The following is a 13,569-nucleotide window of genomic DNA, read 5'->3' as shown; positions in this document are numbered from 1 at the left end:
GAAAAAAGAGACCAGTCTAGGTGAGCAAGAGTGATTTGCAAAAGCGCACACACGGCAGTGGGGGTGGAGGAGAATCTGTGAGAACTTCAGCATAGGTCAGTGTTGTGCTGAGCCCTAGATTTACTTGGGAGATTCTCAGGTTGCTCAGGAAAAGTTTTTAGAGGGCCTTCTCTCTCACACATCCCACCACAGCCACCACCACGCCCCCTGTTCATATCACAGCAGAAGCAGGCTTACCAGAGCACTGTCTCAAGTGTTTTCTCCTTAGACTCAGCCAGTCTGACTTGTCAGATCATGAATACAGTAGCCATTTATTTTCCTTTGGAAACACCATATTTCCTTTCTAAATAACACTTTAGCCAGAATTGCAACACTTTTTCAATCTCAGTTCATCACATATGGCCCCATAAACTGTCTCTAGCTCCCTTTAGCCTCTGCTTTACCTGCTGAGGGTGCACTGGGAGTCAGGCAAACATGCGGGGAAAGGACAGTTCATAGGAGAGGGAGGCAGTCGTGGATTCTTCCCCGTTCTCTTTCCAGTTTGAATCTGGTCAGGAAACAGGGGTGCTGGGGGCAGCCTCCCTGTCTTGCCTCAGCAGCAAAGGCCTCCTTCCCCCAGAAGCAAAGGGCTTAATCCATTCCCCACTGCATGTCAGCACTGGCTGGATCCTCCAAGGAGTTCCTGCATCCTTGCACAGGAAGGTATCCATACCAAGTTTAAACTAAAAAGAGTTCCTCTCTGGAGGCACACCTGCTGTTACCTATTTTGCCAGTTTGACATGAGCAGGTGGATATCTACAACTGCAGGATAGGTGCCATCACATCTAAGAAGATTTGGGCCAGTGGCAAGGTCCCCTCTCACCTTCCCAGGTTCCCTCGGTGGCCCGCATCTTAGGGATGAGCAGAGAGATAAGGCCAGCTTGCTCTACCCAGCAGTTCTTCTCATCCAGGTCAGGAATTACAGGTTCACGCCCAGTGCCACCAAGTGTCCTAAAACAAAAGACCGAGCCCCTCAGAGGCCGCATAGTTCAGTGTTTGGGTCCTTAGTAGAAACAAGAAAGCCACTGAGAAGTCCAAAAGAGGGCTTCACAGGGCAGCCCGACTTTGGGGAAGAGGGTCTTCGTGCAAGGCAGTTGACCCGTGTCACTCACGGATGTGCCTCTGTGCCCCAGGTGAAAGTGACGTCCTGCACTTCACCTCCACCACCACGTGGAAGAACCGCATCATCATCACCTGGCACCGATACCGGCCCCCTGACTACAGGGACCTCATCAGCTTCACTGTCTACTACAAGGAAGCGTGAGTATCTGTGCTTGGTGACGTCATTCTGTTGGCAGGGCTTCCTCCTCACCATGCTCCTGGCTGTCATAGCATCCATCACCGCCGGTGACAGCTCTAGACAAAAAAGGTTAACTTGAGGCCTTTCAGTCTTCAATGCATAGTTAGAGGTGCTTGAATAAAGTGAATCTAAGGGGGGAAACCTGTTTGGTGGGAAGCAGGTCAGTCCCAAAGTTCATAACCAGGGATGGAGGGTGTGGTTGAAATGTCATTGCAGCCTTGGTGTGTGCTCACCCTTGGTCTGGGAACCACAGGATACTCAGCTCCCCATGAAGTGACCCCCAGACAGGTCCATTGTCTATTCCAATCACTCCTTCTGTGGCCCCTCTGCTCTAGGTCATGAGCCTTCTGAACAAGGGAGGGAGAATGGAGGGAGACTGACCTCCTGTCTCAAACCTCCCAGGATTTCTCCCAAAGTCTATTGGATCTTTTCTTGTGCCTTCAGAGGATAGTGGCCTGCCTCAGCAGCCAGGACATCCCTCCAGGTGGTGGCTCTTCTTGGTCCCTCCCCCCCTTTCTTTCTGAGCCTCCTGTATCCAGCTGGTTCCCTCAGGCCTCTTAGTCACCCTCCTCACCCGAGTCCCACCTTGATGCCATGGGTCCCTTTCCCAGGCGCTGGGATTCCCTGGAGCTGGAAGCAGAGCCACCACTAGCAACATCTAGTACCCTTCCCCCTGCTGGAGCTGCAGGATGTCCCTACACAGGGGAGCCAGTCACGGTCTTCCATCATGACCACAGGGAGGGTTATTGTTAGTGTCTGTTTCAGAAGCCAGTGGCTGTGGAGCCCTTTCACCTGAGAGGTATGGAGTCCCTGCCCCAGCTCTGCATCTGTGCAAAGTGATCATCCTCTTTGATGGTCCGGCCAGTGCTCTGGCAATGTTGGCTAGAAATTTCACTGAAGAGTTGATGCTAGAATCTGAGATAATCTGGAAACTAAATATTTGAATGTTACCAGGTACTTAAGCAATCAGAATTGTTTGTGAGCAAATTAGATTTGGAAGCACGTTGGAGAAACTGTCTTTCTGTAGCAAAGTCATTTTCCTACAAAGGTTTATTTGTTTTTTTGTTTGTTTTTGTTTTTTGGCTGTACCTGCAGTAAGAGAAGTTCCCAGGCCAGAGATCAGATTGCAGGCTGAGCCACAGCAGCAGCAACCAGATCCTTAACCTGCTGCGCCACAGGGGAACTTCCCCAAAGTTAGTCATTATCAGGAACTGTTGTTCTCATTAAACGGAAGAGAGGAAAGGAACATTTGCATGTACCTTTAAGGATCAGCGTTTTCAGTCCCCAGAAGTGTGGAACTTGCTCTTCCTGAGGGAGAGTGTTTGATTCTATAGCGTGTACAGAAGCGTGCAAAACCTGGAGCCCAATGGCTTCATTTTTGTCTTCTATTAGAAGCTAATTGATTATTTGCTTTACCTAGAACTCCCAGTACGTGTGATGTGGGAGGCCCCAGGGGAGGTTCCTGAGAACTTTGGTGTCAGCCCCGTAAAACACACTCTGAGCTGCATCAGTTGTGTTTCAGGCCCTTTAAAAACGTCACGGAGTATGATGGGCAGGATGCCTGTGGCTCCAACAGCTGGAACATGGTGGACGTGGACCTCCCTCCCAATAAGGACGTCGAGCCTGGCATTCTACTGCATGGGCTGAAGCCCTGGACACAGTACGCTGTTTACGTCAAGGCCGTGACCCTCACCATGGTGGAGAATGACCACATCCGTGGGGCCAAGAGTGAGATCTTGTACATTCGCACCAATGCTTCAGGTATCCAGCCCCGCCTTCCCACACTTCCTCTGCTCTCTCCGTCCTCACTTGAGATACAACGTTGCAGAGGGATGCAATGAGCTGTGCCGCTTGTCTGTCTTTTATACATCTGTCTGGTTGGCATATAGTATCGTGCATAGGTTTTCCCACTCCCAAAACCCTGGCCTCTTCCAGGCCATTTTCTGGACTTGGTACCATCTTCCATCATCATTCTGACTATCCTGGACCTATGTGCCCAGGTCCTCCAGGGTGCTAGGTTATTGGATTGAGAGGCCTGACCCGGACACGGACCTCTATGGCTACCTTTCTTGGTTATTTTGACAGTTGGGCCTCTGGGAACTGAAACCATGCTGGTTGGTGTTCCAGTTACCTCACATGGCTGGCTCGTTTCTCATCTTCATCCTGATCCAGTGAGCGTTCCAAGAAAATAGGCGCAAGTTGAAAAACATCAGATGAACTGTGTGGTGAACATTCAAAGTGTTCACTGATGACATTAGGCCCCCTTCTCCCCTGATCTTCATTTTCTAAACCACCTCATTTCTCGACCGTAGGACCTGGAACTAATAAAAGCAGACATTTGTGTGTATTTCCCAAATATATAAAAACCATTTTAAAAGACACTGACAAATGTTCTTAGATGATAGCTATTGTTACAGTGCCTCGGCTGTTTTAAAACACCCATTAGCTAGTACACAGTGAGTTTAAAGAGGGTGAGGAAGAAATGGTGGGGAAATCCTTTAGCCTACCTCCTCCTCCCCTCCCCTCCCCTCCCCCGTTCCATCTCCGTTTTCTAAGTGGCCACGGTCATGTCACTGATGGTACAGTGTTTACATCAAAACATGTGATACAGGCTTCTGATCTGAGGCCCCGGATGTTGTAGCAGAGGCGCAAAGGCAACAGACTAAGTTGTTCCACCTAAAATTTGGAAGTAATCCATTGTAGCTAATTTGAGAAAAATAAAAAATCTTTCTTTATTATGACCAATTCTTAGGAAACTTGTTTCCTTTCCCCAAAGATGGAAAACAAGGCACCGTACAAAGTGAGTCCGTTTGCTTCCTTTTGGCCCCAGTCCTCACTAGTGGTAGGGACAGAGAATAACTTGGTCCCTCACCTCAGCTCTTTTGTGACACTTGTTATTGAAATATCTAGGGTAAGCTGTGTGCTTCTGAAATACTTATTCTAGCAAGCACTAAAGAGACCTAGCATTCAGTAGTTTTCGTTTTTCCCAGAAAAAGTTAGCGTTAGTCAGAACCTTTTCCCTAATTGTCCTTCCTTACAGGTGTTCAGCACCTTGTGAATAATATTTTGCACCTTAAGCTTTCAAATTTTAAAAGCAGCTTTCATGACCATGTTGCAAAAGTGATAAACAGTGAAAGTGTCTTTTGCTCTTTGGACAAAATCAGTGTGTTTTTTTTTTAGGACCCCAATGAAAATAAGATTTCAGTGGTCCCAAGATGCATTTGCCCTTTATACACAGGTCAGCCCTGAGTTTGGGTTTGGAGGGCAATAGTAAGTAAAGCATGACCAGATTATTATGCTTTGCCTGTAAATCAAAGGTTTTGCTGGTAACAGAGCCCATGGCTTGAAATCAGGGTTTTATGTGTTTTCCAGATGTTTTAGACTGCTTGTCATAGTTCCATTGAATTGTGATTACAGAATCAGTAGATTTCCAGACACTTTGCATTGCCAAAGCACTCCCTCCCCGGCACACACACACACACTCTCTCTCTCTCTCTCTCTCTCTCTCTCTCTCTCTCTCTCTCTCTCTCTCTCTCTCTCTCTAGCACCCTTTTTTCTTCCCTCTTTCATTTTGGCTTTTTGCCATTTTTCTCAGAGATTCAGAATCTCAGATGAAAGACAAGTCTCACCATTTGCTGAGACTGCTGCTGGAGTTAAATGTTCTGGCGGATGGCAGTTGTAATAAATGAGAATTCAGTGATTGAATTAACTGAAGGTCTTAAGTCATCCCTCCCAACCCTGGCTCTGCCCTCCCGCCTCCCACCCAGTTTCATATGCAGCTCTCTGATGACATTTGTTATCACAGAGATTCCCTGAGAACAGGTACCGGGAAATTAATATGATTTCAAAACAAGGTTCAGTTTTTGTTATGTTTTCAGCGTCCAACACCATTTTCCTCTCCAGGTCAGACTTTGGGCTTCTCATGGGTTTGCATTGTGTCTCTGGCGGCCTGGGTGATGGGTTCATTGCGTGTTGTAAAAGGTCCTCTGTTCCCCTTTCCAGTTCCTTCCATTCCCCTGGATGTCCTCTCAGCATCAAACTCCTCTTCTCAGCTGATAGTGAAGTGGAACCCGCCCTCCCTGCCCAATGGCAACCTGAGCTACTACATCGTGCGGTGGCAGCGCCAGCCTCAGGACAGCTATCTCTACCGGCATAATTACTGCTCCAAAGGTGAGGGGGACATGGGACACCTGTGGCTCTGACTCCCGAGCCCTATGCTACGCATTCAGCATCAGGCTGCTGCTGTGTGCAGCCTTGGCCATGGTCACAGGTGCTAACCGTGGTGTCTTCCCGTACCGGTTGGGTAACTTGGCTCTCCTTGGGCTGCTCTTTTCCAAGCAGACAAAATCCCCATCAGGAAGTATGCTGATGGCACCATTGATGTCGAGGAGGCTACAGAGAACCCCAAGACTGAAGTGTGTGGCGGGGAGAAGGGACCATGCTGTGCTTGCCCCAAAACAGAAGCTGAGAAGCAGGCAGAGAAGGAGGAGGCTGAGTACCGCAAGGTCTTCGAGAACTTCCTGCACAATGCCATCTTTGTGCCCAGGTACGTGTCCTTTAAAGGTGTCCTCAGGCAGGTCCTGGCTCTTCCTCTCCACCTGGTGGTTTGTCGGTCAGCAGCCTCAAGGCGAGACCCAGTGGCTGTGGAGGTGGGACAGCAGTGTAGGCTCTCAACTTGGCCAGGTGGGATTACTGCCCCAGCCATTCAGCCCCCAGGGGAGGGCTCAGAGCCCGACATCTGTGCTATAGGCAGTGTCATGTGACAGGTGACAGGGCAGCTGCCAGCCCCCTGTAGAGAACACATGGGCTTAGACAGCAGTAGTCACCTGGCCACAGTCACAGAAACCAGCGATCAAGGAGCCTGGATTTGGGCGCTTGTCTGCCCTTCCCACTCCTCCCTGCTGCCTCCCAGCCCGATGAGGAGGAGGGCAGTGAGAGGGAGAAAATCAGAGTTGGTTCTGAAAGGGACCCAATCTAAAAGCATAACTGAGGGAGTTCATCATGGCTCAGCGGAAATGAATCTGACTAGTATCCATGAGGACACAGGTTTGATCCCTGGCCTCACTCAGTGGGTTAAGGATCCAGTGTTGCCGTGAGCTGTGGTGTAGGTCACAGACTCGGCTTGAATCTGGTGTTGCTGTTGCTGTGGCTGTGGCAGAGGCCAGCAGCTATAGCCCTGATTTGACTCCTAGCCTGGGACCCTCCATATGCTGTGGGTACAGCCCTAAAAAGACCAAAAACAAACCAAAAAAAAGCATAACCAAGTGCCTCAGGCCAAGCAGGTTTGGGAGCCACATAGAAGATAGCCCTTCAAAGGCCAGCAGCCCAGCCCCAGGGCATCTGTCTGCTCCACTACTCCCGTCTCTGCCAAGCAGAGATAAAACCAGAAGAAAGTAAACGTTCAGAGCAGAATTATTCAAATAGCCAAAATCGGGGAATAGCCCCTGTGTCCACTGGCAGATTAATGGATGAACAAATGTGGTCTTTCTTTGCAATGGAATATTATTCAACCATGAAAAAGAATGTGATTCTGAAGCATGGACTACAGCATGGGTGAACTGTGAAAACACAATGCTGAATGCAAGCAGCTGGATACAGAAGGAGATGCTGTGTAATTCCATGTATATGGAATGTCTGCGACAGGCAGATTCATAGCAACAGGCAGTAGATTAGAGGTTGTTCGGGGTAGGGAGGAGGGGAAGTGGGGGAGTTACTCCTTAATGCATGTGGAACTTCTGTTTGGGATGATGAAAACTTTTGGAAGGAGTAGCGACGGTTGTGTAGCATTATAACTGTAATCGGTGACACTCAATAGTGCACCTCAAAGTGCTGAAATGTCAAAAGTTGGTTAGGTTTTTTTTAAAATGTTAAATGGTTATTTTACCACAACAAACAACAGTAAAAGGAAAAAAATGTGGAGGGACCTTCAGCAAAGTAACCGTGTGATGTTGGGGAGAGGAGATAGAAACAGGGTGGTGGCTGATGGCTCCCTTTTCTTCCTGAAAGATTAGAGTTCAGAGTTTGAAAACAATATCGTGCCTGAATCTGGGCAGAGGATCAGCACGCAGAACAGCGCTGACTTACAAGCCTGTCTCCCTGACCCCCAGGCGCCACAGCTGACAGCCCCGCTGCTGGCCTAGTCTAGTGATCACTCTCCTCCCAGCCTCTGTGCTTCTGTGGGTTCTCTAGTTGCTTCACCCTAAAGGCTCTTAGGTTTTTAGCAACAAACGGTTTTGGAAGAGACTTTTTTTTTTTTTTTGTCAAGGAACCCTCTTGATATTTGTATAATAGTCAAAAATAGACATCTTGCTTTGAAAAATCATTAAAACAGGGAATCAAGCCCTTTTAGAACTGGAGGCACTATTCCCTTTGCAGAACGAAGCTCTGCATCACTTAGTGGCTTTCTACCCCTGAACCTCCCAACCTGCTCCGCTGGTGACATGTCCTGTTTGCAGATGGTTGACAGGGCTGCGGTTCACATGTTAGTCCAGATATTCTGTATACTGTGTGTGGTTTCCAGACTGGAAAATAGCCCAATGATGTTTTGAAACTAGAACCCAGATTCAGTGGCTTCTGCACCATCCTGATCATTAATGATCAGTCTAGGGCTTGGCCCTCCTCCCTGTACACCAAGACTCTTTCCTTCATGGCATCTCAACATGGCCCATGGCCCATGCCCCCTGCACCCAGCCCCCTCCCCCACCCCATCCCAAGCCAGCAGAGGCTCTTCCCTACTTCCTGTGAACCCAGAAGAGGATGGATTTTGAGCATCCCAGGCAGGCTAGGCAGGAGCTGTCACTTCATTCTCCATCAGAGGCACCGGCTACATTGCCGTCTTGGACCACCAACCTGCCCGAGGTCCAGGTTGTGAGTCCAGGCTTGGGAATGGTTTTGCTAAAAAGCCCTTAGCTCTCTGTTTATAGTCACCAGGCAGTGCTATTTTCACTCATCCATCGTGGAACATGGATCAGAGGATATTGCGGCAGAGCCACACAGATATCGTGAATGCCCTGTGTTTTTGTTGCTGAGTTCAAGATAAGTTTCCTCTTTGCTACATTCACCTTATGAATGCATATGCGTCCACCCTGCGGTCCTCACGGCCTCTCTCCGAAGTCTAGTTCTGCTACCTGCCCCTCATTTCATAGGACAGATATAATACCATTTGGCGCATGGTGAGGAGCCACAATTGCTAAGAATCTCACATTTGTGTTTTTATGCCTCCTATTAAGGTATGCATCTGATGTGCACACAATTTCTGACAGAATTCAGGTAAAAGAAGTGTCCAGGTAACAGAAGGACTGAATAAATCATAAAGGAAGGTTTTTCTTTTTACAGCTAAATTGTCCAAAGTCAGTTTTTATTTTTTCCAGTTCATTCCAAGAACAGTTTATTTGGGGGCTTCCAGCCAGTCAAGGCCACTGTGGTACATTGTTTGCTGAACATGTCCCATGTATCTTGAAGCCGGACGTCCCCAGGGGTGGTGTGTTGCTTTCTGGTGTCAGTTATCTGGTGCTGAGCACTTTTCATTGATCACCGCCTTTACGTTCTAAGTCACAGAGTTTGATTGCAGTGACTGAAATGTCAACAGATGTTGAAGAGTAAGGCAGGTTTTCCGACAGGTGTAAGTCGTCCCAAGCGTGGGCGTGAGGGAAGCTGGCGATAACATTGGCTGCTGTTTACAGAGAATCACACCATTTGGAAGTGTGGCTGTTGACAGAGAATTGGGACCTGCCATTCTGTTGGCCCCATGCCTTCCCCAGTCCCTATCCACTGCAACAGCTCTGCAGCCTCCAAAACTGTGGTGAAAAATAAAATACACTGTCAAATGAACTTCATGCTGGAACCCCAGGTAAACAGGAGTGGGCTGCAGGAGGAGTTTTGACACAGTATTATTGTGTGGTGAATTAAACCCAAGCAACTTCTTACGTATACACGCAAGTAGGCGTTGTCTTGATTTTATGGGCTGTGTCGGTTTTGAAGAGAAGGCAGGAAATCTGCTGGTTGTATCAAAAAAAAGGTCTTCCTGGAGTTCCCGTCGTGGCGCAGTGGTTAACGAATCCGACTAGGAACCATGAGGTTGCGGGTTCGATCCCTGCACTTGCTCAGTGGGTTAACGATCCGGCGTTGCCCTGAGCTGTGGTGTAGGTTGCAGACGTGGCTCGGATCCCGCGTTGCTGTGGCTCCAGCGTAGGCTGGCAGCTACAGCTCCGATTGGACCCCTAGCCTGGGAACCTCCATATGCCGCAGGAGCGGCCCAAAGAAATAGCAAAAAGACAAAAAAAAAAAAAAAAAGGTCTTCCTAGCAATAAATGAGGGTAGGATGGGTTACCATCGCCAGGGTAGCAGATGCAGTGGGCCCTCGGCTCATGCCCTAGTCTTGTGGTTCTCTACCGGCTAGGATGAGCTGGAATGAGCTTACCTGTGTTGAATGTATCACATTTTGGGCAGAGCCCAGTATGTCCCCTGCACGGAGGCAATGGCAGTGTTTTCTGAGGGGAATCCGTGGGCCAGACACATGGGGGAGCCTGCACCCTTTTCCCCAAGCCTCTTCCAGGTTTTTCCCTCTGGGGCAAATAAGGACTTGAGGGAAGCCTGCCAGGTGTCAGCCCCCTGGGTGCCTGGGCCCCTGTGGGAACTTGGGCTCTCTCCCCTTCATTTCCTTCCTGGGCTTTTCGTTTTCCTTCCCGGATGAGGTTTGTTTCATTAGCTCCCCACCCTTTGCCCACCCATAGGAGAGGGATGCCGGCTGGTTACCCAGTGTGGACGGGACAGTGCTGCCCCTGCCCCCCGCCCCCGCCTGCCCTGTGGCTGACCTGAGGGTGGCTGTTTCTTTGTCTGAGTGCTTACTGGTCTCATACTGTGTTTCTCTAGGTTCCTGTAACTGCTAGGAGCCCACTTTTAAGGTTTCTGACTTCTACTTGTTATCTACTCTGCTCTCGAAAAAAGGGTACTCTCTCTCAAGCTCTCATGGAAGCAGCCACTGGAAGAGTCGTCCAGCTTCTTGGATGCCTCACCTGTCCTTGTGGGTGTGGTCATCCTCCCCCGGTGACTCAAATGGTCCCTCTGCTTTCCTGTTGTTGTTCATGTCTGTTGTTCTAAGCCCCACTAAAATCTGTGACTGTGACGCTGCCCCTGTCCTGGGCAGGGCCTTGGGGAGACCACGGTGGTGCCTGCTGGGTGGGAAGCAAGGCCAGGCTGAGAAGAAAATAGACGCCCCCTTCAGAGGAGAAGGGGCCTAGTGGGCCCCCAGAGCGACAGGTCTGAGATCCAAGCAAGTTCCTGCTACCACAAGCTTCCTTTTACTACAAAGCAGAAAGGTGGTCAAAAGAACCACCACTACAGGCCTGTGAACCCTGCTGCCCACTTCTCTGGGCCTGCACCCCACACCTGACCTCTAACCCACCCCCAGTAAATCTCAGTGTGGCCAGCAGGTCAGTCACCTTTGACACGTAGCAAGAGGTCTGTGGAGCAGATGGCACTGATGTTCCAATAAAGCAACGAGGGCTCTGCTGAGCTGGAGGCGGCTGGGGGCTAAGGCTTTAGTTGGCCTCTGTGTACCTTCGAATAACCACTTTGGGAGCCAGGGGACAGTTTGTATGGCAAGTCTGAGGTTTGCCGTGGAGAGAAAGCAAAATAAATAATGAAGAAGGAAATCCCCATTTATTTATCGGTTCTTATGCAAGGCAGTTGAATGGCTCCTTTTATTCTGAGGTTAAGATTTTTCTTTTCTTTTCTTTCTGTTACCCTAACCCAAGTCATAGAAAAGACCAAAGAGGTAGAAGTCCTTACTCACAAGTCAAGTTTCTCTCTTCTTTGCAGACCTGAACGGAAGCGGAGGGAGGTCATGCAGGTCGCCAACACCACCATGTCCAGCCGGAGCAGAAACACCACAGTGGTGGACACCTACAATGTCACGGACCCAGAGGAGCTTGAGACAGAGTACCCTTTTTTTGAGAGCAGAGTGGATAACAAGGAGAGAACTGTCATTTCCAACCTCCGGCCTTTTACTTTGTACCGAATTGACATCCACAGCTGTAACCATGAGGCTGAGAAGCTGGGCTGCAGTGCCTCCAACTTTGTCTTTGCAAGAACCATGCCTGCAGGTATGGTGTGATCCAGTCACTCCATTCCTAATTCACTCACAGCCTTGATTTGTACAGATGGAGGCTGACACCCAGGGCAATGACCCTTACTCTCAGTCCTGCTTATTAAAGAATGAGTGGTCTTTTGTAGGCAGCTCACTAGTCCAGCAGCCCAGGAATGGAGTTCATTCATAGCAACCCCACTCTCTCCCCAGTCTCTCCATACAGAGTGCTTGAGAGCAGGGAACTCAATTCAGGGTCTACACTTTCCCTCTCCTTGGTTCATGTTGTGCATTGCCGTGGGCCCTTTTTTTTGCCCATTTATGCAAAGGGAAATTTGCCAGGTCTCTCCTGAGTTCTCAGAGATTCTGTGAAATCCTCAGTTGGCTGCCCTGAATCAAAGTGAGTGTAGCTCCTGAAGGTCAGCTCCCAGAGCAGCTTCGCGTCCTGCTTGTTTGGTCCTCACCTTCCTCTTCTTTTAGAAGCTACCTGTGGCCCAGACAGCAAGCCATCCACCTTTAAGGATGGATGAACTGCCTAGTTGGCTTCCCTGTGGAGCTGGCAAAGTGGCATAGAGGCTGCGGTCCGGGAGCAGGGCCTCCCTGCCCTGGTTCTGGCACCTACATGTGGCCACCAGCCTCTCCAGCCTTAGTCTCCTCACCCTTCCAGGCAAGACATAGCCCAGCTACTTTCTCACAGCCTTTCCCATCTGGAACTTTCAGTGACTTATGCTCACCCTTGGGTTTAATCGCTTTAAGAAGCAAAAGCAAGAGAGCAGGCACCCCAGCCTCACTGGGCAGCTAGAGGACTCACTGATGAGGCGGCGAGCTTGCACTCAGCACCAGTGTCCTTGCAGGTGGCTCGGGGACCATCCTTCACGCCTGTGCAAAAAGCATGCATCTGCCTTGCGCAGCTGCAAAGCGTGAAGTGTCCAGTCTGGCCTGGAGGTGGAATATCTGCTTCTGCTCACTCAGTACCTTCTCAGTGCTGCCTGTGTTTGACGGCATGGTAAAGAAGCTGAGTACCAGAAATAAGACAATTGGGTTGCTGAGGTTTTTCTCCTGTGCTTGATAGTAGGCTTTTTTGTTGGGGGCTGGGGAACAGGGAGGGTATGGTGGCATCTTGAAACTTATAGGCCATTGGGTTGCTTCCAAAACCCTTGCTGGAAGTTCCCATTGTGGCTCAGTGGTAAAGAACCTGACCAGTATCCACTGAGGATGTGGGTTCAATCCCTGGCTTCGCTCACAGCATTGCCCTGAGCTGTGGTGTAGGTAGCAAATGTGGCTTGGATCCCACGTAACTGTGGCTGTGGTGTAGGCCGGCAGCTGCAGTTCCAATTCGACCTCTAGCCTGGGAATCTCCATATGCCACGGGTACAACCCTCAAAAGGAAAAAAAAAAAAAGAAACCTACTGTGTATGTGAGGTCAGGTCAGGAGAAATGAACGCAGGTACCGTCTGCAGTCCTGTATGCATGGTTGAAGAGGGTATTCTTAGGTTTAATCCAGCATTTTTTGTCTTTTTTGGGGGACTTGAGTCTAACTTCATTGCTTGTTTCAATTGTTGCACAGAAGGAGCAGATGACATTCCTGGGCCAGTGACCTGGGAGCCACGGCCTGAGAACTCCATCTTTTTAAAGTGGCCAGAACCTGAGAATCCTAATGGATTGATTCTAATGTATGAAATAAAATACGGATCACAAGTCGAGGTAAGACTGGGGCAGTGGCCTATGTCTGGATATGTTTCCAATACAGGTGATGGCATATGTTCCAGTGTGACACAGGGCACCTCCTGCTTAGCTTAAGACTTTAAACAATAAAATAAGGAGGTGAGGAGTTCCCTGACATTGTCACTGCTGTGGCTCAGGTTCAATCCCTGGCCCAAGAACTTTTGCATGCAGCTAACAAATAAAAATAAAAATCAGGAGGTAAATCATTGAGGATTTAGGTCTTTCTCCCAACTCCATTCTCTTTGAGGATTTCTCAGAATGTGCAAGGAGCTGGTTTACTCTCATCCTCAAGAAACTATTTCTTCACAGAAAACCAGCTTTCAACCTGGAGTAGATTGGCCTTAAGAACTTAGTCTTTCTGGAAGTCTTTTTAGCTAAAGAAATAAGGTTTGGTTAGAGCTTGGGTGTGCTCACAGTTCCT

General features: G+C 49.2%; 1 protein-coding gene across 9 annotated transcripts in view; it reads left to right on the top strand.

The window, feature by feature from the left end:
* The window catches only part of IGF1R (insulin like growth factor 1 receptor), a 308,192-nt gene that overhangs the window by 257,174 nt on the left and 37,449 nt on the right, over window positions 1-13,569 (top strand). For 6 of the 9 annotated variants that reach the window (XR_014836625.1, XR_014836629.1, XR_014836627.1 and 3 more), the window contains 6 exon segments: window positions 1,173-1,299; window positions 2,862-3,100; window positions 5,342-5,509; window positions 5,681-5,885; window positions 11,159-11,442; window positions 12,991-13,127. Coding sequence is in view for 6 of the 9 variants with exons in the window: in XM_085010144.1 (XP_084866270.1) it covers window positions 1,173-1,299; window positions 2,862-3,100; window positions 5,342-5,509; window positions 5,681-5,885; window positions 11,159-11,442; window positions 12,991-13,127 (1,160 nt within the window). In the remaining 3 variants the exon portion in view is untranslated. 9 annotated transcript variants of the gene reach the window in all.

Source organism: Sus scrofa, chromosome 1 (genome assembly GCF_054392235.1).
Source record: "Sus scrofa isolate SSC_HxYL_T2T_F1_AM1 chromosome 1, Sscrofa_HxYL_maternal_Yorkshire_Landrace_v2.0, whole genome shotgun sequence".
Taxonomy (NCBI): domain Eukaryota; kingdom Metazoa; phylum Chordata; class Mammalia; order Artiodactyla; family Suidae; genus Sus; species Sus scrofa.
Note: the sequence above shows the minus strand (reverse complement) of the source record. Positions and strands in the feature narration are given on the sequence as shown.